We start from the raw sequence: 24,220 nt of genomic DNA on the forward strand, positions 1-24,220 counted from the left end.
TATGCTTTCCCACTCTCGCTCTTTGCCTTTTGGTAGCGTTAGTGAGCGCGTCAGTTGCGATCAAAATGTTATGGATGCACTTATTTATAAGAGAAATATTAAGTTTGCGAGAGAAGCGGTAGTGGAATGGCCATGAAAACGAAGAAAAAGACGATCTGCGAGAGAGGAACTGACTAAAAACGAACTGTTGTTGCCAACAAATGGAATGACCGTCGAGGTCAAGTAAAGAGAACCACGTAATTTATGTTGTCCCCTCCTGAAAGTATGCACTTAATTTTTGATAAAATTTCACGATTTAGATTGTTAACGGTATTATGTAAATCATATCGTACTCAAAATTAACTACTAATACTAATATATAACTATGCACAATGTTACGTCTGTGCACAATGTGTTACGTCTTAAAAATACACAACAAAATATGATAGAAAAAGTTAGGAATATTGAATTGTATTACGGTTTAGTTCTTCGAGTTCCTCTACAGATTCCCCCTGGCTTGCTGCAAGCGCATCAGTCGTCGCTGTCGTAACCAGGGCAGGAATAAACCCCCTCGTTGCAAAGGAAATGGGTCTCTGGCTGTAAGATCCATTGGAGCAGCAAGGGTCACAGCTTCCGGTACGATCTCATTTCGCCGGACATCGCGGAAGGTGGCTTTTGGCCTTCGGGGTACACGCTCCTCAACCTCGTGATCATGTAGCTTCTTCTGTGGCAAGACTTCGTTTCTAATATTCAGGCTAAAAACATCGCCAGTTCTGGGATCGGAAGACAGGTGGCTTACTGTATCCTGAAGTACCCTTGGAATTCGCTCAACGACCTGTAGGGCGTCGCGAAGTGGACGAATCTCTCGTTCGGGTTCCTTGCGCAATTGCTCCTCGGGTGCTTTATTTTTAGATATCTTACGAGATAAGAGACTCTTCCTGTTCTTACGAGATATTTGGTCCTTTTTAAGAGGAGCGGGTCGAATAAGAGAAGCAGCCTGCTCTAGAAACCACGGCTCTCTGCGAGCTGGTTCTTCCAAAGCAGCCTGCCGCTTGAAAGCAGACGGCTTGGACTTTTGCTGTTGTTTTTGGGCTCTGGAGCCTAAAGGCGAGGGACGCACCAAGGACCCGGCGAAGTCATTGAACCACTCCAGGTGCTCAACAGATCTCTTCTGCCGGATCATCCCCTGCTCCGATGCCTTGGAAGCGGTATCCAAAGCATTGGCTGTGGATGGATTGGCAGATTTCGTGGATGGCTTGTAGATTGTTATGTTGGATCGACGATTTCGTGGTGTTTGACCCGAAGCGACACTCCTAGTCACCAACTCCCGCTTTTGTTCGAACTGCTGGGCGTTACGCACAAATCTATTGCTACTCGGTCCTTGGATAACTATCTCGAAGGGCGGGTTCAGAGTCTTGGCATTCATCTGCATCGTGCGGATACACTCTGTATCCGAGTTGTCATCATTACACTCGCAAAGGCACTCCTCCCCGCAGTAGAAACCCAAACAGCCGCAGTGCTCGCAAAGAGCCTTGCAGTTCTTCTCGTACTTAGACTCCATGAGGGGATTCACCCTGCGGCTAGCTTTCAAGGTGGTGGCCACTGTCGATGGAGATTTAGTTGTCGTAGAGGGTACAACATTCGCTTGAATCTGAATAACTGCCAGTAAAAGTATCACTATATAGCCGCATAGGCTGGTCTTCCGTATCTTTCCCTTCATCATTGTGGGTGCTCCAAGTTAAACTGTATGGCCAAATGCGATGCACACCCGATTTTATAACGCTGACCAGGTGAAATCGTAGATGTTCGTGACTGACAGTTAATTCTAGATTTCAGTTCCCCGGAATTTATGCTGACTTCGTGTGATCTTGAGACATTTCCCAACTGGGTTCTCCAAATGACTTCTATGTGCTGATTTTTTTTGGCACACTTCGTGCCAAGGTCGAATTCCCATACTTGAACTTGGCCCAGAACACACAAATCTTTGTTTACAGCATTTATTATCAAAGAAACCAAATAACGAGAAGCAACTGGAATTATCAGCGGCGCTTGCCTTTTCCCTTCTTGCCACCGCCACCGCCGGATCCGGACGCACTCTGTTGCGGCTGCGACTGCTGGTGGTACGAGTCACCGGATTTGTTCTGTCGCGTTTTCAGTTGCGGGATCTTACTGGCGATGTGCAGCATTATGGACTCCCTTGAGGGGAAGTCATTGTTAAATAAGGTGCCGTCGGCGTTTCGTAGCTGTACGCGCACACGGCCACGGAACTGGAGTTCGCTGCTCTTCTCGCGACAGTACTTCATGTTCTCCATCAGGAACTGCAGGTTAGACACTGACAGCACATCCCGGATCTCTATGTATGTAGGATTGTCCACGCAGTTCTCCTTGGGAAGGCGGCGGCCTTCCTGACGAGTCCTTTTGCTGTTTATGTAGGCAGGGTATATGCAGATCCACCTGTGATAACAAAAATAAAAAAACATGTAAAGGCGGACTTTGTTTTGCTGGTTTGTGTCTGGAATCTACCGCTCCATTTCGTTGTGCTTTATGTTCGGGTTCCAGTTGGTTCGCATGGGTACTGCTGCTGCCATTTTTGTTGGTGATCTATTAGAGTTAAATTTAAAAAATATTAAATTTATAAAATATTAAGCTAGAAAGCTGTTTTCCACGCAGGCAAAATAGGGATGACAAATGGAGTGGATCGGGTAATCGATATAGTAATAGCCCGCAGTAGCGTATTTTTTGGCTTTATTTTAAATTTATAGCTATTAAATCTACTATCAGTACAGACTTATTTAAGACATAAAACTTTAAAGTTTAGGTAATATACACATTTCAAAGAAAGTGAGTTGTGGCCATATTTTTTTCATTTGTCTATTTCACGCTATAAATAATTGGCTATATTTTTCTTCCCTGTTAGAATCAATGTTTCCGCCAAAAGCACCCTCAAGTATATCGATATTATCATCGAGTTGTGTGCACCTCTAATATGTAGGCCGCGGAAGAACTTCAATAACAGTCTGTTTTTGGACTTTCCGTTGTGTATTTGTCTCGGCTCGTGCAGTTTACGCGAAAATCAAATTGAACCGTCGTCGAGCGGCATTCAAACAATTCTAGTCACGCGTGTCGCGAAGTCAAGCGGTAAACAAAAAGCACGCCCCACACCGCAGTTTGCCCACCCCCCGCAATCAACACAACAAAAGCACACACGCAAGGCCACGGCGAAAAAAAAAACAACAATAACAACAAAAACAGCAACAATGGAAGAACTGAACAACATATTGCAAAAGACCAAAGATAAATCAACGCAAAAGGAGCAGGATGAGGTACTTATCCCACGGCTTAATCCTTCCGGACCCCTGAACTTTGACATTTGAAAGTGGCATGCCCTGAAAGACGACACTAACTAACCAGCCTTCTCCACCTCTTTTTGAACCCACTTCTTTTGGGGTTTATTTACATGTGGCCCACGCACCAAAAAACGACGACGACTGATGGTGTTGGTTAAACGTTATCCAGATTCTGCTGCAGCCCTTCACATACATACAACAGATTCCTGGCAAACAATTCCGCTCCGAGTTGGCCTTGGCCTTCAATCACTGGTTGCTCATACCGGGCGAAAAGTTGGCGCAGATCGGGGACATTGTACAGATGCTGCACAATTCCAGTTTGCTGTGAGTATATCATTTATACATATATAGTATACAGCTGTGGTCAGATTAATAGCCCTAGGATGCATGCTGATATATCATCATTACTTTTCCGACACTATCGTTGGTTGCTCCTTTTTATTTTTTAAAGTAAAGCAAAATAATTCTGTAAAATAAACAAATTATTTCAATATGCAGTGCAACTCCAATCCAAAAATGTTTTAGGAGTGTATTTCTAACATTTCTGACTAATACATTAATATACAAAACACATATTTTTCTGCGAAAACTCATCTTGGCAGAACTATTAAACTACATTTGCCATTTAGAAACCATACAAAATCTTAACGCTAATTTTATGACCATACTTAAATACCTGTCGATAGTGCACGTCAACTAATCATGTGTATCGTGTTTTAATTTTAAGTATTGACCTTTGCCTTCTTGCTTTTTCTCTGCTCTGAATTTTGTTTGGCTTTGTTTACTCTTTGTTTGTGCCCCGAAAAAAAAAAAAAAACACCCAACCCTTTGTCCCCTCACCCTCTTATTACCACTTCTCCTGCATGTTTTATCTCAATTCACACTTGCACAGCCTGTATTTGTATACATTTAGTTTATTTTCTTTTGTAAAGATGGATTCTAGTTAAATGACTAATCGAGTGTGAAGTTCTTTGAGGAAGTGATGAAATAAAGAGCTTTCCCGAGCCGAAAATATAGAAATGCTTGCCATATGCTCGCTCGTGAAGTTCTTATCATCATCAGCAGTTCATTTCCATATCTCGCATATGTTGTGTATAAAAAAACTTTGGATTATCATTTGGAATGGTGACTCAGTTCTCTATCCCCAATTAGATTTGGCCATATTGAGTAATATTCTTGGCCATTTTGTGGGCTATTCAGCAAGAGCGTTGTGTGCGCTGGCCTCAAATCAATATCTAAATTTCATCATGAGCCCGCAGGTTTTTCTGTTTACAATTGAATTTCTTTGCATTCCATTGTCGGATCCGAAATTGCATAAATTATTTAGATTTTTCTTCAAGCGCCCAGGGGCGAAAAATGTGAGAAAAAAGATGAAAGAGCTGGGTTGCCAACGAAACGCCACAATTAAACTTTGAACTCAGCCAATTGAAAGTTCTGTCGCTTTTCAATTAAAGACAGTAAACTTTGTCCCAGTGGCCAGACAGTTTGATTTTCGACTATCTTCAAAGAGCAGTCAAGGAAGTATTCATGTCGTTTTCGGGCTAATCCCGTCGTGCCCGCCCGGCCACCTGTCGCCTTCAATTCGAAGGCAAACACTCAGAAATGGCCTTAATTCTGCTTAAAATCCCCAGCATTGTTCCTTTGGCAACTCATTCTCATTCCCCCAAGTGGCCTGTATATGTTCTTGGTGTTTTTTTTTTTTTATTTTTTATCATTCTTCCTTTTTAGTAATGCATTTTCATATTGGCAAAAACTTAGTTTTACAACGATGCCAGCAGTTACAGCAGTCAGTGCCCAAGAACCCGGGAGCCCCATACCCTCTCGTCCGTCCGTCATTCATGCACTTATGCCCATTGTCAGTTAGTCAGCCCGTCGCCAGTCGACAGGCATTGTCACAACTCTTGCCACGCAGCACGCCCACTATTTCCCCGTTTTTCCCATCACTCTCCAAACAGCATCATCCTTGTTACCCCCTCCTCCATCCCTTCCATATCCCGGCCCCTTTGTGCGTTGTCGCTTCAACGCCTACGTACCATACCATACCATCCATATTCCCTACCAATGGCTTTGCCAGCTTTGGCGGAGCGCAAACATTTTTTAATTACGCAAATGTTGGGCTGCCCAGCTCGTTTTACCCGCCGGGCACCGTAGTTATTGAAGCGATGGCGGCCTTAAAGTGAGGCTTAAATCTACCCATCTATTATGGGGGCCATCGTATGTTTATAAATATGTACATATGTTTAGCCTGTGAAGAGACGGGGAGCGCACCTATTTGGGGAATCTGTGGTGGACACGAGACGTGGTCCTCCTCACTTTATATACCCTCATATTGTAAAATTCTATTTAAAAACCATATTTTGTTTATATTGTAACATTTGTATTTAATGGATACACAAAAACATCTGCTGATTAGTGAAATATCGTATTTCGAAATGAAACCGAATTTTCACCATATAAGCGAAATGCAAAATATTTCAGTTGAATGGAATTCCACATCCAAGCATTTCATTTTAAACTTGTTGGCACCTTCCTGGATATTAATGCTATATTTAATTCAAATATCATAAAATATATTTTATAGACAAGAAAATATTATAGAAAAATACCATATAACAACTTATAACAATACATATTGGGCACCCCTTGAATGTTATTAAAACCCTAAAAGATTATCAAAAAAAAAAAGAGTTAATTTTAAGTTGGAATAAACATAACTGTATTGTATCACGATTAATCAACTCACGGCCTATACATATGTGTTCTTGATACTAACTTACAGCATTGATGATATTGAAGACAATTCGATCCTTCGCAGAGGTGTGCCTGTGGCGCATTCCATTTACGGCGTTGCCAGCACAATAAATGCCGCAAACTATGCACTGTTCCTGGCTCTGGAAAAGGTGCAGCAGCTGGAACATCCGGAGGTATGAAGGAAACCCGAGATCGTCCCTTCTGGTGGTCATGCCAAGTTAATCGCAATTCTTTTAGGCCACCAAGGTGTACACAGAACAGTTGCTGGAGCTGCACCGTGGACAGGGAATGGAGATCTATTGGCGTGACAGCTTCACATGTCCCTCCGAGTCCGATTACAAACTGATGACTGTGCGCAAGACTGGCGGTCTATTCATGCTGGCCATCCGCCTGATGCAGCTGTTTAGCTCCAACAAGGAGGACTACTCCAAGCTGACGGCTATTTTAGGCCTGTACTTCCAGATACGCGATGATTACTGCAATCTGAGTCTGAAGGAGGTGAGTGGATTACATGTCAATAATAAAAAATCACTTAATCATTAATGACATTTCCTTGCAGTACACGGAGAACAAGAGCTTTGCCGAGGATTTAACGGAGGGCAAGTTTGGATTCCCGGTAATCCATGCAGTTCGCTCTCAGAAGCAGGATAAACAGGTTTTACGTAAGTCCAACGTCTTGACCTCACCCAAAGGCTTTTTCAGTCATCAAGTTGGGGCTTATGTTTATATCCACAGACATATTACGCCAGCGCACGCACGACATTGAGGTCAAGAAGTACTGCATCACCTTGCTGGAAAAGCTGGGCAGCTTTCAGTATACACGCAAGGTTCTGGAGTCGCTCGATGCGGAGGCGAGGGCGGAGGTTAGTACTTAATGGAAAGGAAGGGAAATAGTAGTTTTTTAAGTAATTTTAGGTGTTTGATTGAGTTGACGATAAAAGGAGTATTAGCATTCATCTTTATCAGTTCTAAGACAACATATGTATATCCCAGTTAATAATCTATCATCCCACACAGGTAACGCGTCTGGGTAGCAATCCCTACATGGAACGCCTCCTCAACAAGCTGCTTTCATGGAAGACGAGCGATAGCGCCAGCATCACGCAGTCGAACCAGATAAATCACAACAACGTCTCACGCAGCAGCCCCAACCAGAACACGCTCAATTGCAATTAGCAGCCAAAGAGGCAAAAGAGGGAGCAGTCGTGAATTACGAACGGCAGAGCCTCTTTTGCCGCCAATCTGAGACAGCAGCAGGCCAATAGCCAACCGACACCCGCCTGCCTCAGTGCGCCCCTGTTGCGTTTCCTGCAAAAGCTGAAGATATTCTGAGATTTATGTTCCCCTTTGCCACCCGGAAAACCCACAGAGAATCCTTTACTTTTTAACCAAAACTAGAGCGATGAGAACGGAAATGGAATGAAATGGAGCGGAAAAGAAAGGGAAATAGAATGGGGATGGAAAACAAAACCAACAGCAGCCTTACAGAAAATTGTTAAGCCAAAAGTAAATTGATATAAGCCAAGCTTATCAGAGAGCTAGCAAAGAGCCATAGCACAGCTTTCCATGAATTTGTTTAATTTATATATAGTTTCGCTTTAAAGTTACTTAGGTAGTTACGGGGCCACGACTCTATTAGTTTTCTTTCGTTTTTGCCCAACGTAATGGGGTCAAGCAAATCTCGCAGAGCATTAACTTAATTATAGGATATGCAATTTTTTAGCTCTTGTATTTCTAAGTGTGTTTCGTATTCGTAATTTGATTCTGCAAGCAATTTTCGATTTCTAAGTGTCATTTTTCAAATCTAACTCACTCGGAACTCAATGTGCACTTCCTTTATCGACGTTGTTCCATTTTAATTGTTATACAAAGGCAATTCGTATACATATGTACTATTAACGACAAATTGTTAACGTTTTATGCAACAACTACAAAATCAACACAAAGGAAAAACAAACTATATATATATATTAAAATAATGATAATGATGCACTGCACAGCAGATTTTTGCACATTGCACCACCTAAAAAATATATACATATATTATATATAAATATATATTTTTATTGTAGTTATACACTCGAAAAAAAACCAAGAGAAACGGCAAGGGAAACCATATAAAAAGAACAAGAGGATTAACCAGATTGCTGAAAAGAAAATGAAAACAAATTGTAAACTATGCGAACATTTTATGGTAGGAACGACAACTAATAGCCGAGAATTTACAGTGCACGCCCAGATGCAGCTAAACGCAAGCGCACCTAACATTTTGCCCATATACCACTAATGAAAACATTGAAATATATGTATATGTATTTAAATAAATATTTATGCCAAGTTGTCAACTAAAACTTAAGTGTTTAAAATCATTTATAATCTTCGAGGGCCATTTACAGATTTTCAATTACAATCTATTGGCAATAAGTCGTTTAAAATCAAATCTAATGAGTTTTACCAAAAAACACATCGAAATTTGTATGCAAAATTAATTGATTAATAAAAACAAAGTTCAGAAATCATTAGGATCTTCTACATAGGCAACCCCATTTTAACTTTTTAAGTATTTGTATTTAAATAGAAAACAATATAACGTCAAATTACGTTATCGTAATCTTGGTATGTACATAAGTTAGCCTTAATTACTTATTTCAAGTGTTTGTTTTTCAGGAGACTAAGAATCCTGCTCAATCATATCCATTAGCTGCAGAAACTCCTGTGAGGCGCCATCAACTTCGTTTTCTGCATCTCCGACGAACTCATCATAATCATCATCCTCCTAAATGGTAAAAGATTATAGGTAATGGAATATACGCCTAGCATAGATTATAGACCTACCTCAAAACCAAAACAGTTGCTGGCATTAATCTTAGATGTCGCACTTGGCTCGCGCTTTACTACTACTTCCTCGTCGCCGTTAACTAGCTCCACCACCATTACCTCGCCATCATCACCTTGAAGTTCCACTGTAAAATCCATGTTGTCCGGTTCCTCTTTGATATGGAACGTTTTGGTGCCGCTGCGAGATCGTAAGCGTCGATTGATAATCGTAGGCTGATTCTCGGTGCCCGATCGCCTAGCCTGCTTGTTGATAATAACGGGAGCTGGTTTATTTTTTTGCCGGATCGAAGTAGTGGGCAAAATTTCCTCTACTCCTGTATCTTCATTCTCCGAGTTTTCTGGCTCTATTTCCGCCAGGTCATAGATCTCCGGATTGTCCTCTTCTCTGTTTTCACCCTCGTCTATATCTATGTATTGATTCCTAGCCACCGTAACGATGGAGCCATCCTTTTGGAGGCGCACATTTCTACCCATTTTAAGACGGAGCTGCTTTTCGCGAGCGTTCACCGAATCGTCATGTATTTCCATGTGTCGGATAAGATTACCCTTGTGAGTAAACTCCCGCGAACAGGATGGGCACTTGTGCAATTTGGCGCGAGGTTCCGGTGGCATATACTGCTCGTTATGTATGAGATTCATATGGCGGCGCAGCAGCTGGCGCTGTCGGAAACTCTGCGGACAGTGATCGCACCGGAACGGCTTCTCGTCTAAATGGATAAGCATATGCGACGACAGGTGACGATGGGTCACCGATGCGTAGCTGCAGAGCTTGCAGCGGTAGCACTTCTCGCCCTCATGGGACTTTACGTGCAGCTTATACTGGTAGCGATCGGGAAGCTGCTGACCACAACGGCGACATGATATCGGTATATCGGCGGTGTGCATATGTTTAATATGGATGCGCAGATCAGCTTTTCGACCGCAAGTTGTCGGACAGAGGGTGCATTGAAAGACGGGCTTGTCAACGACGCTGTGGATGAGCTTGTGGGCTTTTAGGGAATTCGACTGTGTGAATCGCGACTTACAGATGTCGCATTGGTATTTCTTTTCGCCTGTGTGGATAACCATATGCCGCTTCAGTTTGAACATATCCTGCGAGGCGTATGTACAATGCGGACACTGATACGGTCTCTCGCCCGTATGGCAAGTCATGTGGCGACGAAGCTTGGTCAACTCAACGCTGGCGTAGCTGCACTCCGTGCACTTGTGCGGTTTTTCCTTTGTATGCTTGTATCGGGTGTGCCGGATAAGTTCGCCGCTGGTGGTGAAGGCGCTTTCGCAGGACTTGCATTTGTGCGGCTTTTTACCCATGTGCGTATTCACATGATTCTGAAGTCCAACGTTAGATCGAAACGATCTCTCGCAGATGGAGCACTTGAAGGCGGGTTCGGTGTCATGAGTACGGCAGTGACGCGTGATCAAAAACTTCTTGGATGCCGTGTACGGGCAGTGGGGGCATAAGTACTTTTGTGCCGAGGCATTTGCATTCTGGCTGGCAGAAGCTGGCTTCAGCTTTACCTCTTTGCTGCTTAGCACAAAGTCAAGATCCTTCTTGTCAACTACCTCCTCATCTGCCGTCTTTTCTTCTGCGTTGTCATCGAACTCATACACCTCATTATCGTTCGATCCTAGAACTGCTGCTTCTACGGCAACACTGTCGATTTCACAGTCAACCATTTCGTTGACCACTGAACTGATATCAGGATCATCCACAAGCTCTTCGATCTCTCGCTCCAGGTCCAAGGGTTCGGGTTTCGGTAAAATGGGGTTTTTCCTAGGCCTGCCTCTAGTGTTTGGTAGTTTGTTAACTGGTGCCGGTGGAGGCGGCATCACAGGCGACTTTTGTTTGGCTGCAGCTGCTCGAGCAGGGCGTACGCTTATTGACTTGGTTTCTGGCGGTGGCTTTGATGTGGCTGCTTTTGGTGGTGATTTGGCTGGACGCAGATTGATTGCTATGAAAAAAATGTACTTTAGTAATGAGATGCTCTAACAGAGTTGGTAAAGAATATCTACATTTATTGGAGGCCTTGCCGACCACCGATCGTGTGACTTTTCCGGGCTTGACAGCTGCCTGTTTAAGTTTCTTCTGCAACTCCTTTTGTTTCTTGGGCGTCGTCTTGATATAGCAGTTTCCCTCGTCATCTATGAAGTACTTGTCGTCGTCCTCCTCCTCTTCTTCCGCCTCCTCTGCGTCATTTTCTGCGTGCTGCTCCTCTTCAGCTGCAGCTTCCTCATCGTCATTCTCTTCCAAGTCACCGTCCTCTGCCCGAATGGCCTTCAAAATTGTGTGGACCACCTTGTCATCGCTTTTGTCCTCGATTTCCTTGTGGAAATTATTGAGGAAAGACTGCAGATCCTCGGAATGTTCATCCTTTTTTGTCCTTTTCGACATTCCTGTGCACAAATAAGATTTTTTGTAGTGGCGACCCACAGCGGATGCCCGAGAGCCCCAAGAGGGCGCCTATCGATTTCTCTCAACGACCAATTGAAGCCCCCTTTAGCTAATTACCTACCGGCGCTTAATTATTAACGAACAAATAGTTTCAAAAGTGCTAATTGTTGTCGCTGTTGTTAAATTTGAGTTTTTATTCTCGTGCAAATGAAACAGCTGCCCATTTCTAATAAAAGATGGCGACATATAGCATCATTACCGCCAGATATCGATAGTTCGATGCGACTAGTATTTGCCATCTCTATTTAAATAATTACAACGTTTATGCGCCCTTCAAATTGTCAGTAATCTTGATTCCGTTACCATTTTTTGTTTTCCAGTTTATTTAAATATTTATTGTTAAAATTAAATTTACGCAAGTTTTCTTGAACACGGGGAAAGCATTTGGAACTTAATATGCCACCTTTAAAACATATTTAATCCAAATAGTTTCATAAAATGAAAATTAAAATACATTTTGATTTTGCCACAAATAGTTAATTATTTGGTAAATTGTTGTTTGCCAATAGTCAGTAAAAAATATTAATATTTTTTTTATTTAATCATTTAATGTCAGTTTGTGCTCATGGTTAATAAAGACATTGCTTTCAATCGTCAATATACGCTCAGATTTGATTTCATTTAAAAGTATGTATATATATAAAAAATGGTTTAAAAAGTTTTAACCATTAACACAGCTATAGAATGTTTGTGCATATCAATTAGTAAACTAACGTTTGTGTTTTAACAACAAGGCACCAATTACCGAATTCTAATGGCTTTTACATCCCGATTTAACATGTGGGATTACAAGGGACAAATGCTGAAATAGCCAACACATGTGGAGCATTTCTGGACGAGGCCGGTGTATGAGTTTGGGTTGAGAGACAGGAAATAAGTTCTGACCGCTTGCAGGATATCTCCGGTGTGATCCATCACATATTGATAAGTCCTGTTTCTGTAGTTCTCCAACACCTGCTTTAAAATGCGGAAGAGTACAGCCTCTGTCGATATGAAGAACCTAAGCCGCGAGGTTAGATCTTCTAGCATGGTGTCCATAAAGGTTTTGGTCAGCCTCAATATAAAGTCAAAGACGTCCGCTTCAAGATTTTCGGCCATGCCACTGATCAAAGTCTCAAAGCTTTCTGCATTGATCACGTGCTCGAAGATGATTTGGCCGTAATTCTCTAAAACAAACAAGACGCCGTCAACCATTACGGAGCTCAGCTCCAAGACGAAAACGCCGGCGGCATAAGTACTAGGTTCCTGACGCGGCTGCGATGTGGGCAGCGGTCCAATTAATCGGGAAGCTCGACTTACGCCATTCAGTTGCAGGCTGCCCGATTCCGAGTGGCTAGCGGGAATGGGCTGACTAACTTGGCCTAGGATATTCTGTCCCTGGCTGTGCTGCACACTGGCGCGCAAATCCGCCGCCGTCGTCTGCACTTCGCCATTTAGCAAAATTCCTTGACCATCGGATGCAAATGAGTATCTCACGCCCTCTTGATTCAAGTTTTTATTGATCTTGTAAAGATCATTGAACTGCTGGCGCGATGGCATCTCGTTTACGTTACGTATGATGTCTAGCTTGCCGCGGGTATTGCCCTGCATCCTAACGGTCTCCTTAGCGGCTTTGTCAAAGGCACGTCTGCGAGAAAAAGAAAAGAAAAAGTTTTTATTAAGAACTAGAAGTTTCACAAATAGAAAGGTTTAGTGCACCCATATTTCTTGTCGGAAAAAGGAATAACGATGTTCGACTGCCTTACAAAGAAGTCAATTCTTACATATAATTCAGTGTTATCTAATCTTATCTTGATGGTAATTTATAAAAAACTACCACATTGATTTTCATTTACCTCTGGTTTCTACTTAGTGTTTCACGATAACCAGAAATGTTGCTGTTGGCCGTCTCATTGATGATAGTCGAAGCCAATTTAAAATTGTAGACGCTGTGCGTGAGCAGTACCAGCGAAGCGGACAGCTGTAGGACATCCATGCCAGTAACGTCGTCTCCATCCTGGACTTTCTGTTTTGGATCACAAATTACTAGAGATGCTTGCTGCTATTAAGGACATCTTTGCATAACTTACCAATATTAGGTCTAGCACACCGTTGGCAACTCCAGTGCCCGAAACTACGATCGAGGATATGTTCATGCCATTTACAGTCATTTGTGTGATCTAGAAAACAAATTAGACAAATATATCAATCAATTTTTTTAATTAAAATATATTTCTGGGGACTTACCGCTCCCACCTCGCGCCCGGCATTCGTGGCTGTTGTCAAGGCTGTGGTGGCCCCAGCCGCACCCAATCCTACAGCACCGGCAACTACGCCCAGCCAGTGTCCCCGTGCTTCGCGGTTCGTCACATTAATGGACTGTTCGTGCTGGCTACGATCCACCAACTTTATTCCCGACCGGGTTGTCGCGTATCCTGCACTAGCCAAACCCACGGCTCCCGCCACGGCCATCACCGGACCGGACACGGGAAGTGTCAGTAACGCAGCTATGGGCACACAAGCGGCAGCAAAGCCTCCGATAGCCGATCCAGTATCCATATAACCCAGCACCTTCTTCTTAGTACTACCAGCTGGCGTCACGTACTTGTCCAAACGAACACCACCTCTACCCAGACGATAGATTCCTCTCTCGGGAGCCACCATGACTCCGGCGGGCAGCTCGTTGGTGGCCACATATTGGTCCCAATTCTGGTATACTCGACCAATCTCATCCACGAATAAATTGCAACAGTCAGAACTATCGCTACTGCTGCCACTACTGCTAGCTGAAAGAAAACGATTTTTTATTTTCTAGTTGATAGTTCATAAGATCGATTAAATTTGATAAGGTTTAAATTATAGTTTGTAAATATAGTTGTGTATTTAGATAAGAGCTTTCATTGGCCAGTCAAATCTACAGCTTTTAAGTAAATATATACCCATCAGAACTTTGAATCTACAAATCGCTTATTTAAATTGCTTTGGTCTATATACAAATGAAAAAATTGTATAAGCCAGATAACATGCCGGAATTAAGGAGTCGAAAATTGTATTATTACTCACTAACGCATCGGCGGGCCCGGAAAACTGCATGACAGCTGTAAGCCCTGGAATCCTCCACGCGGTTGACGTCATTTTCGTCAGTTACTACCAATATGTATATTATTGCAGTTAGCGATTGACGGTTGGTATACTTTCCTGGAGACGGACAAGGATTAATGCAAAAAAAAAAAATTGATTATATAAAAGAAAACTACATACGCTGCTCCCAAACGGCATCAAAAATGATTTCCCGGGCCTTTTTATTATCTGCGATAGTCTTATTTCTGATTTTTTCTTCTTTCTCAATATCAGCAGCTGACCGATCAACACCTGATTGTGGAGGTTGTGGAGGATCACGAATCAGTTCCTTTAGTTTTTTATGCAGTATCTCTGCTTGTTCTTGGGACAATCTGATTGTTATTAGAAAATTGTACATTATGGACTGAAAAATCAATTGCGCAGTACTTACAAATCCCAGATAATCTCTTCGGCATAGCCAAGCGATTCTGCAAAGTCCTGCTGCACCTCGCGGGCTGTGCGATTGGAACCACGAATTTCTCTAGCCTCCGCCATTATAGATCCTTTGAATATAACCGTTTTGTCGCCGCAGTCACACTGCTAATGAGGAGCATTTACGGGAAATCACAAACTTTTATGCGCTCTCTACTAACTCATAGCACGATCGCGCTTAAAATACCAAATTTTAAAAATACAAACAGACGACATTTTTAACAAGCCATTAAACGGTCTTACTTTCTTCCGGTTAATACTGATTCGTCACTTTCCAGCTTTTCGTACACTTTCCTCGTAAGTAAACTTACTTCTGGCTAAATTCAAAAGTGTAATCATTAATTTCGTAGATGAAATTACTGCTGCGTTCATGTGGTTCCCATAATATAACTATAATTTAATAACTGTTTTTTTATTTTATTTAAAACTGTTTAATATCGTTATTTTATTTCTTAATCTGCATAATTACACAACTTGGCAATCCTATCGAATGAGAGTTGCCACCTGCCTGTCGATAATTGTATCTGTATCGAACTAGATACACTTTCAGCTCCGCCAATCGGTTCCAGCACGAGCACAAACAACCCTACGTGTCAGTCTCATGCGTCGGTGTAAATACAGAGTTTTTTAAAATTTGCGGCGTGCAAATCTCGCAAAATTTCGCAGCAGCAACAGCTCCTGCCCCCTTTTGACCAACCGCCGGTCCAAGCAGTTCGCCGCCCGTTGACCAAAAACCTACGGGGAGCAGCGATTCAAACGATAACTCCAACGCGACAGCAACATCAGCTGGAGCTGCCGGAAGGGAAAGCGGAAAGGAAAGGAAAGGCTAGAGCCAGACAAAATACTAAATATATATAGTCGCTTTCGGAGATGGCGGGTCAAAAGTTCCAGTACGATGAGAGCGGCGGAACGTTCTACTACTTTGTGTTATCGTTCTTGGCATTAATATTGATACCGACCACCATTTACTATTGGCCACGTAAAAAGAAAGAAGGTTAGTGCCGATGCCCAGCCGATTTTAATCGCACTCTCTCCACTCTTCTTTTTTTTTTTTTTTTTTTATTTTTGTTCCACCTGCAGCTGTGCGCGGGTGTGTGTTCTAATAAGACTTAGACATACGTGTGATTACGCCTCTCTTTCGCACTCTCTCACTCTGCCTGCAAGTGGACACGTTCCAATAAGTTATTCTAACAACGTCAGCTTACTGTCTGCGTATGGGTGAAAGCTGCGATTACCGCAAGTCGGGCTCTCTTCATTTTCCAATTGGGACAGCGCACTCCACACTCCACGCGCGTTCATGCGTTGCGCAAAACGCGATTATGCGACCGAGATCGGTGTAGTAATCCAAAGGGAGTTACCTTTGGCCTATCGCGATCTTTAAGTGCTTATGTGTGGGTCAAGCGTGTGAACTTTGCACACACACTGGTCATACGTCTCCTCTCCCAAGATTTTCATTTCTGTAATGCTGGCATTTTCGGTAAAAAAAAATTACTATATGACAAAAGTTTCAATATAATTGCTCAATCTCACTAAATATTAATGGAATTGCTTATATAATATAGTCTTTTTGAAAAAAATTACAAGGTTTATTAAGTTCAGATTTGAGTTATATTTTATCTCAGAGTTATTTATATCTCAAATAAAACAGAAACATTTTAAATCAATTGTTCTATATTAACTTACAGACCACGGCAAGCTTAAGGAGGAATGCCAGTGCCCTGACTGTCTCAAAAAGAAGAATATTTTGGCCAATGCCGAGCCTTACAGGGCTTTGACATCATGGACCATCAAGCTAACCATCGTTCTGGGATGGGCATTGCTGCTATTCCTCACGTACCGCGTCTCGCAGTTCGACTACGAGATGGCCAGCTTCGATCCCTTCGAGATCCTGAACGTGCCGCCCACTTCGTCGCAGGCTGAGATAAAAAAGGCCTATTACCGACTTTCCAAGGTGCTTCATCCTGACAAAGAGACGGGTGACGAGAAGTCCTTCATGATGCTGAGCAAGGCATACCAGGCGTTGACCGATGATGTGGCCAAGGAGAACTACGAAAAATATGGTAATCCAGATGGACCGGGCGCCATGTCCTTTGGCATCGCTTTACCGTCGTGGATCGTAGAAAAGGAGAACAGTGTTTGGGTTTTGGGTCTGTACGGTCTGGTCTTCATGGTGGCCATGCCCTCAGCTGTAGGCGTTTGGTGGTACCGGTCCATCCGCTTTAGCGGCGATAAGGTTCTGCTGGACACCACCCAGATGTACTTCTACTTTATTCACAAGACGCCGCACATGCTGCTTAAGCGAGCACTTATGGTATTGGCAGCCAGTTTAGAGTTTGACAAGCGCCACAACTCGCAGGTGCAGGAGCGGCAGTCGGACAACGATGAAGTACCAGCGGTGAGTACATTCTCTGATCTTATCTTTTTGCCAGTTACTAATGCCCCTTTTTTGAACACAGCTTATTCGGCAGCTGCCCAATCTGAACGAGAAATGTAAGGAGCATCCGCTGTGCCGCATGTACTCCATCAAGGCTCGAGCCATCTTGCATGCTCATCTCAGTCGCATGCCCCTTAATCCAGAAACTTTGGAGCGTGACCGGCAGTTTGTGGTAAAAAAGTGCCCGTATCTGGTTCAGGAGATGGTCTCCTGCGTCCACCAGTTGGTAATGATGGCTTATGCCCGACGTGTGCCCCGCCTGCCAAGCATCGAGACTATTGAAAACTGCATGAAGATGTCGCCGATGATTATCCAAGGACTTTGGGAGTTTAAGTCGCCGCTCCTGCAGCTTCCCCACCTCACCGAGGACCATTTATACTTCATGAACAAAAAACGGCACGTCAAAAACCTGCAGCAATTTGCCCAATTAAAACCGGAGGAGAGTCGAGTGCTGCTGAAGAACCTTTCAGACTTTGAGTACGAGAACACCATGAAAGTGCTCGGCAAGATGCCTCTGATTGATTTTTCCATCCGTTGCGAGGTAATCGATGATGAGAATACCAATGTAGTGACCGCTGGGGCCATAGTTACAGTCACGGTTACGTTGGAGCGCAAGGACATGAAGACGTTATTTGGAGACACGAAGGCGCCCGAGAAGCAAGGTATCAAGGATGAGAACAACGAAGAGGCTGCAGGAGATGAGGACGAGGCAGCAGCTGCTTTGCCGGCTAAGAAAGTATCTGCATGGGCAAAACCACGTAAGGGGGGCAAGGGAAAGGGTGGCAAGAAACCAGCCCAGAACCAGAAAAACAACCAAAAAAAGGCTCCGGCTAAAGTTGCGGCAACAGCTACAGGCGCCTCTACCGAGGATCAAGCTGCAGCGAATTCTGATGCCGAATCAGAGGCCGGTAATGCTGATGGTAGCGATGTTGAATCAGCTGCCGGCAGTGGCAGTGAGGATGAGGAGAAGGGCAAGAACAACTCTTCGTTGGACGATGATGATGACGAGGAGTGGGAGCGACTGCAAGCTAAGCTTAATAAAAGGGAACGTCTCGAGGGCAAATCCCGCCTGTCGCACACCGTCCACTGTCCCTACTTCCCCGAGGAGAAGCAAGAGTACTGGTGGACTTACATCTGCGACCGAAAATCACGCACCCTGCTGACGGCCCCCTATCATGTGACCAATCTGGTCGAGAAGGAGGAGATCCAGCTAAAGTTCACAGCGCCGCGCTGGCCCGGCGTCTACACGTTCACCGTGTGCCTGAGATCGGGTGAGTTTCTGAAAGGGATCTTGTGCAAATTAAAATTAGACCTCAATTTAATGGTGTGAGTGTAGGACTTCATTTGATGTTCGATTAAAATTTTAATCATTTTTGTTGCGTATGTTTCAGACTCCTATTTGGGCATGGATCAGCAGCAGGAGCTGAAACTGGATGTGCAAAAGGCGCCCGCACCACCGACAGACCATCCCCAATGGGACCTGAGCGAATCGGAGCCGGAACACACCGATCAGCAGGAGAACCTGAGCGACTACACCACAGACACGTCCGATGAGGAGGACAGCGACTAGATCTAGATTGATAGGAAGGATGGACGTCCCGAACCCCAATCAACCTCAACCTCCTCTCTATTTCTATGGGACGGAAGAAAAGCGTTTTGTTTTCCTTTTAGTAAATGAGTTTCGCGTGGCGGAGGAGGCACACCAATGCGACCCTTCCTTCGCATTTTTACTAGTTTTGTAATGGAAAAGACCCCGAACTAGTGCGTAAATAACTATAACTTCATTTTACCGTGTACTGTACTAAACATAATTATAATGTACTGTATATTTAATTATTTGGATACAAGAACTAAAAGTGAGACACGTAAATACAAAAGTCTATTGATATTACTATTCTTTTGTTGTTTGGCCAATAAACTGAAAACAAAAATCTTCGGGCTTGTTAGGCTTTCTTACGAATTTGAACTCGAAATTTTATATAGTTGCTGAATTTATAGTTCATATTATATTACATTTTTATAAATAGCATCACAACTTTAATTTAAATAATTTCAAGTTATTTATATCATATGTTATAGCTGCTTCTAACAATATTATATATTTTACGATTTTTTTATTTATTGTTTTATTCTATTTCTGTAATCATTCATATAAAAATGTTATCGTTTATAGTTTTCCAAACATTCTAAGTTTTAAATATATTCCAGAGCGAAAGTAAAATCTTTTTTAAAAGAAGTAAACTATTTTGTAATATTTTTGAGAGAATCTAAAATAATAAAATTAAACTTTGATAAACTAAAAAAAGAAAAGCAATATTTGAAATACCAACAAGCCCGAACAATTTTTAAAAATAAATATCAATTACAGAAAGACCGTCGTTGGCGGCGACGCCTACATAGCAGCCGCTGCCCGCTCGCTGTGCAATAAGAGATCCGATTGGGAATCTGAAGTCGTCTTCACAGCTGCTGAATTGGTTGTTGTTGCTGATAACTTCTTTTGTTGTTGATTTTGTAGACAGGAGCGAGTCATTTTTTTGGGTGAAAGGGGAGAAATTATACATTAAAGTCACATATAGCCTTAGTCTAGGGCTCATTACCCGTCACCAGATTCGTTATTAGTGGGTTCTTGTTTCTATTTACAAAACTTGTTCGGTATTATTTGGCTAGATGTGCGTTTTTATGTGCGAGTGCGTGTGTGTTTGTGCATTGGTGTTTGTGATGCGAATGCCAGTGTGCGGTTGTTGTCGTTTAGTCGATTTTAACAGTCAACATTTACTCCTCTTCCTCGCTTTCTTCGGAAGACGAATTCTCCTCAGCCGGTTTACTATCTTCATTTTCGGGCGTGTCTTCTGCCACAGTTTCCTCAAGTTTCTTTACATCGGTGAGTTCCTTCGTCTCCTCATCGGTCTTTTCTTCTTCCACGGATTTAGTGTCTTCTTCTGCATTTCCCGCAGTTTCTTCTGTGGGTGCAGTTTCTTCTTTGTCATTTTCCACTTCATTTTCTTCATTTTTATTTTCTACTTCAGTTTCTTCTTTGTTACTTTCTACCTGTGGGTCAACTTTAACATCCTCAACTTCTGCTTCTTCGACGTCAGTTTCTTCCTTGACACTCTCTACTTCCGTTTCTTCTTTGGCGTTCTCTTCTTTCGTTTCTTTTTCCACATTTTCAACATCCTCTTTGTTATGTTCTACCTTTGTTTCGTCTTTATCACTTTCGTTCTCTGATTTTTCTTCAACTTCTTCGGATTTTTCTAAGGTTTCAGCGCTTTCAGATTTTTCTTTAACATCTTCAGAATTTTTATCCTTATTGTCTTCGGCGCTTTCTTTTTCAGTTTCCTTTTCTGTTTCTTCTTCTTTGTCCTTATCACCCTCTGATTTTTCTTCAGTTTCTTCTTCTTTGTCCTTATCACCTTCTGATTTTTCTTCAGTTTCTTCTTCTTTGTCCTTATTACCGTCTGATTTTTCTTTAGTTTCTTCTTCGGCCTTATCTGCCTCGGATTTTTCTGCAGTATCAACGGCCTCGGATTTTTCTTTGGATTCATCTATCTCGGATTTTTCTTCTTTCTCACCTTTATTTTCTTCATCGGGGTAAAAATTTTGATTAGTGCCTAAGGACATTCTTCTACCTTTACCTGTGGTTTCCTCATCCTTTTTCTTATCCTCGGATTCTTCGCCCTCAGCGGTTTCAGTCTTTATTTATGGGTAGTGCGTGCGAGTGTTTGTGGGTTGTTCATGGGTGGTTTTTGGGTTTTTTTTTAAAGGAGGAAATTGGAATTTGTATACACAAGATCAAAACTCTACCTTTGCTGGGCTACTATAATGCAAGAGCATGCCTTTGTTAGCTTCTACAAGCTCTAGAAATCTAGTATTATGGTTGAGTCATGCAGCACCTATCGATCTATTACCTTTTCGTCAGTATTTTCCCCAGCGCCTTCAGCATCGCCCTCTGCTTTCTCTTTGTTTTCTTCGTCTTTGTTTTCATTCTTTGAAGAATCAAATTAACATTAGTAATGTATTTTACATTACAGAAGCATTTTTTAAAGTTCGGTGCTCAAAACAATAAAAATCTCAAAAAAAATTATGATTACTGACAACTTAACCGACTTTTTAAAATTTTCGCTGTTATTTTAGTTTTCTGATCATTCATTTCGTTAGATTTTCTGTTGAGTTAATGTTGTGGTGTTAAAGTATAAGTATGTTACGTTGTGTTAGAAAAACAAGCTTGCTGTTGGTTATAACTTTCTTTTTAGTTAATACAAATATATTTCCTTTTATTACAGGGGCAGCGCATTTTTATGTTTTAGCATTAACATAACGGCTGCACAATATGTTTCAGCTCTCTACACTAATCCAACTTAGGCTTAAGTGCTGGCGTGTATTCAGAGTCCTTACAGGTGTGTATAAATGGTACATACAAAGGTGTTTTGATGTAAGTTAATGAATATAAATATTTTGATTAAAATTGTCATTTATCCGTAGGGTTAACACAATCGATCGCCCTCGCTTAAATATGCTCGAAAAACTTAGCTTAAGAACCGCAGTCGTCATGATGAATTTGTTAAAAAATTAAACACAATTAGAAGATAAATTCGATCTCTTAACCTAACAGTTGGGGAATTTCGCATTGTTACGATATTAAACATTAGGAAAATACAAGAAAGTTCTTTTAAAATTGTTTAATTATTGTTAATTTTGTAAAGTTTCAAATGTTTCTAAATTTTTTCAATATTTTTTGTAAAAAAACCCAAACCTTATAGGCAAAGAAATCGAAGACAAGCATTTAAAATATAGGTATAGAGAGTTGGTAGTGTCTGTGCTGTTAGATAACATTACGGGTTATGTCTGCTGTTAACTGTAGGTCTTTAGTTTCAAGTTGTTGCTGTTAATTCTATAGCTTTAGCTGCAGATGATTGCTGTCTTTGTTTGTTGCGTCGTAACAGTTAACGGAAAATACGAGCAAATAGCTCAAGTTCAAACCTCGGCCTTCTCCGCAGCCTCATCCTTGACATCGCCATCTCCAGCTTCCGGTTTCTGCTCTTCTTCCGGTTTCTTTTCCTCCGCTTCCGCCTCCTCCTTTTTGGCTTCACCGTTCTCCTGCTTCAGTTCGATTTGGGCGGTACAAACAGCCGTAGTGTCAGCGGGTGCCAGTTTGAGGAACACCTCCAGGGTGTCAATCTCGTTGGCCATGTCGAAGGCGTCGTAATCTCCGCAGTACTCCTCGTCATTAAAGAGCTGAGGAGGCAACGGATGGCGGGGTTCTGGGTCGCTGACCGTTCCACCACTGCTCGTCGATTTGTTCTGCATCAGCTCCTTTTCGGATTCCTTGCCAGGCTCCGTGATGTCCACCGTGTCATATTTGATGTTCTTGCTGTCCAATATCATCAGCACGCGTTGCTGGCGCTTCTTTACCTTTAAAAAAACAAATTTGGAGTTTCAGTAGGTATTTTTTTTTATTAACTTTTATGAAATATGAATTCCTCAAATTTCAAAAACAAAAATTGATTAATCGAATTCTCAAAATGTAACCTTTTATATTTCAACAAGTTATGTTTTAAAAAATTTTGTTCAGTGTAATTAGCTTACTAACTGTTTGCCAACACTGTTAATTACAGCGATGACTTATCGGTAATAAAATGTTACCGGCAAGCCTAAACGCACACAGGCACACGCAAAGCCAACTCCCACACCATAAAAACACACAATATATATACAAATAACCCAAGAACGCCGATATGATAAAGCCCCTAATTAAAATGGTTTGTTGCACTCTGGTAATTAACTTGCGATAAGGAGTAGTATCTTCTTCTTTGTGCATATACTTTTGAGAAGTGTAAGAAAACAAAAGCAATGTTACCCCATCCGATGACCGTTATGTTTTTGTTCTTATTGGGAGAGAATTTGCCAATTGAACAAAGGTGGTGAAAGAGAGAGGGGAAAAGTGAATGAATCATCATCACGCATGCACACACACTTACGCATCCCACGCAACTGCGATCAATGGGAATCTCTCTCGTCTATGAACAATTTACAGTTCACAGTGGAATGAGCTTATATGGGCAATGAAATGTACGTTTGTGCTGCTTCTTGCCACCACCAACACTCGCACACTCACGAAAATACCCACTTGTTTTTCTTTGACTGTACATATAAACTTACATACCACACACTACATCATCATCGTTATCATCATCAAACGCACATACAAACAGAAAACGCAGCAGAAGAAATAGAATTTGCAATGCATTCGTCACCACTTTGATGTTTTTTTTTTTTTATTATTTTTTCTGTTTGCTGCTATTAACAGTGCCAAACATTCCAATAACATGACACTATCTTTGGTTTTAAGCCCGCCACGCCCACAAACTCACCTCCTTGTTGCCGGACATGCCGCTGACGTAGACTTTCAAGACCATTTTCCTAATTAATTATGTCCTTGTAGCGCTAATTAAATGATTTTTTGCGACTAAAATACGCTGGCTACTTTCTCGGCGATTAAAAATATTTTTAGATATTTTCTTTTCCTGCTTTCTTCCGTCCTGCACCCCTACGTAATGTTTTCACTGGTGACAAATGCACACGCACTGGGCAAGGTCGTTGGTTTTATTAACTGTAAAAACTGCGAAGACGCGGATAAAAAGTACCCTTGCGGCTCTTATAAAAGTGTAAAAATATTTTATATTTATCAAGAGAGGAAATTTTTCCTACTTTGTCGTTGAACCGAAGAGTGTGACCGAGTTTTGACGCCTCAAATAAACCAGGCTATCGAAAAAATACTAAAATGCAATGAATATGTTTTTTAAATACTAATAATGTATAAACATAAATGTTTTCTAGAAATTTAAGCATTTGCCAACTTATAAAGGATTTAAAGGGAAGAAAATAAATTAA

At 41.9% G+C, this 24,220-nt stretch overlaps 7 protein-coding genes across 14 annotated transcripts; 2 read left to right on the forward strand and 5 right to left on the reverse strand.

Moving 5' to 3' along the window:
* Window positions 1-294: 294 nt before the first annotated feature.
* Window positions 295-1,904, reverse strand: LOC108102763. Its single transcript, XM_017207921.1, has one exon. The coding sequence runs from the start codon at window positions 1,700-1,702 to the stop codon at window positions 479-481; it is 1,224 nt and encodes a 407-aa protein (XP_017063410.1). The 5' UTR covers window positions 1,703-1,904; the 3' UTR covers window positions 295-478.
* Window positions 1,905-1,962: 58 nt separating this feature from the next.
* On the reverse strand, window positions 1,963-2,672 carry LOC108102764 (signal recognition particle 19 kDa protein). Its single transcript, XM_017207922.1, has 2 exons — window positions 2,503-2,672; window positions 1,963-2,433 (listed from the first exon to the last, which is right to left on the reverse strand). Exons 1-2 carry the CDS (start codon window positions 2,565-2,567, stop codon window positions 2,019-2,021), a joined length of 480 nt encoding a protein of 159 aa, XP_017063411.1. The 5' UTR covers window positions 2,568-2,672; the 3' UTR covers window positions 1,963-2,018.
* Window positions 2,673-2,969: 297 nt separating this feature from the next.
* On the forward strand, window positions 2,970-8,428 carry LOC108102729 (geranylgeranyl pyrophosphate synthase). 2 transcript variants are annotated; one of them, XM_017207876.2, is made up of 7 exons: window positions 2,970-3,302; window positions 3,496-3,650; window positions 6,142-6,250; window positions 6,315-6,575; window positions 6,637-6,739; window positions 6,813-6,940; window positions 7,095-8,428. In XM_017207876.2, exons 1-7 carry the CDS (start codon window positions 3,237-3,239, stop codon window positions 7,251-7,253), a joined length of 981 nt encoding a protein of 326 aa, XP_017063365.1. In that variant the 5' UTR covers window positions 2,970-3,236; the 3' UTR covers window positions 7,254-8,428. The 2 variants fall into 2 exon arrangements, with proteins under 2 accessions (XP_017063365.1, XP_017063364.1); XM_017207875.2 differs by having other exon boundaries at window positions 2,971-3,302; window positions 6,106-6,250.
* Window positions 8,383-11,543, reverse strand: LOC108102723 (transcriptional repressor CTCF). The gene is made up of 4 exons (XM_017207863.1): window positions 11,429-11,543; window positions 10,929-11,309; window positions 8,913-10,867; window positions 8,383-8,853 (listed from the first exon to the last, which is right to left on the reverse strand). The coding sequence occupies exons 2-4, from the start codon at window positions 11,305-11,307 to the stop codon at window positions 8,749-8,751; spliced, it is 2,439 nt and encodes an 812-aa protein (XP_017063352.1). The 5' UTR covers window positions 11,308-11,309; window positions 11,429-11,543; the 3' UTR covers window positions 8,383-8,748.
* Window positions 11,544-11,822: 279 nt separating this feature from the next.
* LOC108102726 lies at window positions 11,823-15,108 on the reverse strand. Its single transcript, XM_017207865.2, has 7 exons — window positions 14,858-15,108; window positions 14,608-14,798; window positions 14,410-14,544; window positions 13,594-14,132; window positions 13,437-13,526; window positions 13,203-13,372; window positions 11,823-12,994 (listed from the first exon to the last, which is right to left on the reverse strand). The coding sequence occupies exons 1-7, from the start codon at window positions 14,959-14,961 to the stop codon at window positions 12,154-12,156; spliced, it is 2,070 nt and encodes a 689-aa protein (XP_017063354.1). The 5' UTR covers window positions 14,962-15,108; the 3' UTR covers window positions 11,823-12,153.
* Window positions 15,109-15,440: 332 nt separating this feature from the next.
* LOC108102724 (translocation protein SEC63 homolog) lies at window positions 15,441-19,226 on the forward strand. Its single transcript, XM_017207864.2, has 4 exons — window positions 15,441-15,892; window positions 16,584-17,293; window positions 17,355-18,603; window positions 18,724-19,226. Exons 1-4 carry the CDS (start codon window positions 15,769-15,771, stop codon window positions 18,900-18,902), a joined length of 2,262 nt encoding a protein of 753 aa, XP_017063353.1. The 5' UTR covers window positions 15,441-15,768; the 3' UTR covers window positions 18,903-19,226.
* On the reverse strand, window positions 19,127-24,091 carry LOC108102728 (SH3 domain-binding glutamic acid-rich protein homolog). 7 transcript variants are annotated; one of them, XM_017207870.1, is made up of 5 exons: window positions 23,701-24,090; window positions 22,310-22,741; window positions 21,238-21,315; window positions 20,965-21,022; window positions 19,833-20,901 (listed from the first exon to the last, which is right to left on the reverse strand). In XM_017207870.1, the coding sequence occupies exons 1-5, from the start codon at window positions 23,743-23,745 to the stop codon at window positions 20,105-20,107; spliced, it is 1,410 nt and encodes a 469-aa protein (XP_017063359.1). In that variant the 5' UTR covers window positions 23,746-24,090; the 3' UTR covers window positions 19,833-20,104. The 7 variants fall into 7 exon arrangements, with proteins under 7 accessions (XP_017063361.1, XP_017063360.1, XP_017063363.1 ...); XM_017207869.1 differs by having other exon boundaries at window positions 19,833-20,910; XM_017207872.2 differs by lacking the exons at window positions 19,833-20,901; window positions 20,965-21,022 and adding an exon at window positions 19,127-19,823 and having other exon boundaries at window positions 23,701-24,079.
* Window positions 24,092-24,220: the final 129 nt, after the last annotated feature.

The sequence above is a fragment of the Drosophila eugracilis genome, unplaced genomic scaffold, assembly GCF_018153835.1.
Source record: "Drosophila eugracilis isolate 14026-0451.02 unplaced genomic scaffold, ASM1815383v1 contig_2088, whole genome shotgun sequence".
NCBI lineage: Eukaryota > Metazoa > Arthropoda > Insecta > Diptera > Drosophilidae > Drosophila > Drosophila eugracilis.

Excerpts from the sequence above, each read along its gene's own strand:
- LOC108102763 (XM_017207921.1), bottom strand. The coding sequence starts at position 1,702 with ATGATGAAGGGAAAGATACGGAAGACCAGCCTATGCGGCTATATAGTG.
- LOC108102764 (XM_017207922.1), bottom strand. The coding sequence starts at position 2,567 with ATGGCAGCAGCAGTACCCATGCGAACCAACTGGAACCCGAACATAAAG. Across the intron at positions 2,434-2,502 it reads AAGCACAACGAAATGGAGCG|GTGGATCTGCATATACCCTG; the intron begins GTAGATTCCAGA and ends TTGTTATCACAG.
- LOC108102729 (XM_017207875.2), top strand. The coding sequence starts at position 3,237 with ATGGAAGAACTGAACAACATATTGCAAAAGACCAAAGATAAATCAACG. Across the intron at positions 6,740-6,812 it reads GCAGGATAAACAGGTTTTAC|ACATATTACGCCAGCGCACG; the intron begins GTAAGTCCAACG and ends TTATATCCACAG. Across the intron at positions 6,941-7,094 it reads ATGCGGAGGCGAGGGCGGAG|GTAACGCGTCTGGGTAGCAA; the intron begins GTTAGTACTTAA and ends CATCCCACACAG.
- LOC108102723 (XM_017207863.1), bottom strand. The coding sequence starts at position 11,307 with ATGTCGAAAAGGACAAAAAAGGATGAACATTCCGAGGATCTGCAGTCT. Across the intron at positions 10,868-10,928 it reads CGGCAAGGCCTCCAATAAAT|CAATCAATCTGCGTCCAGCC; the intron begins GTAGATATTCTT and ends TTTTTTTCATAG. Across the intron at positions 8,854-8,912 it reads GCAACTGTTTTGGTTTTGAG|GAGGATGATGATTATGATGA; the intron begins GTAGGTCTATAA and ends TTTACCATTTAG.
- LOC108102726 (XM_017207865.2), bottom strand. The coding sequence starts at position 14,961 with ATGGCGGAGGCTAGAGAAATTCGTGGTTCCAATCGCACAGCCCGCGAG. Across the intron at positions 14,799-14,857 it reads GAAGAGATTATCTGGGATTT|ATTGTCCCAAGAACAAGCAG; the intron begins GTAAGTACTGCG and ends AATAACAATCAG. Across the intron at positions 14,545-14,607 it reads TGATGCCGTTTGGGAGCAGC|GAAAGTATACCAACCGTCAA; the intron begins GTATGTAGTTTT and ends GTCCGTCTCCAG.
- LOC108102724 (XM_017207864.2), top strand. The coding sequence starts at position 15,769 with ATGGCGGGTCAAAAGTTCCAGTACGATGAGAGCGGCGGAACGTTCTAC. Across the intron at positions 15,893-16,583 it reads GCCACGTAAAAAGAAAGAAG|ACCACGGCAAGCTTAAGGAG; the intron begins GTTAGTGCCGAT and ends ATTAACTTACAG. Across the intron at positions 17,294-17,354 it reads ACAACGATGAAGTACCAGCG|CTTATTCGGCAGCTGCCCAA; the intron begins GTGAGTACATTC and ends TTTTGAACACAG.
- LOC108102728 (XM_017207867.1), bottom strand. The coding sequence starts at position 23,745 with ATGGTCTTGAAAGTCTACGTCAGCGGCATGTCCGGCAACAAGGAG. Across the intron at positions 22,742-23,700 it reads GCATGTCCGGCAACAAGGAG|GTAAAGAAGCGCCAGCAACG; the intron begins GTGAGTTTGTGG and ends GTTTTTTTAAAG. Across the intron at positions 21,023-21,237 it reads GGGAAAATACTGACGAAAAG|ACTGAAACCGCTGAGGGCGA; the intron begins GTAATAGATCGA and ends CCATAAATAAAG.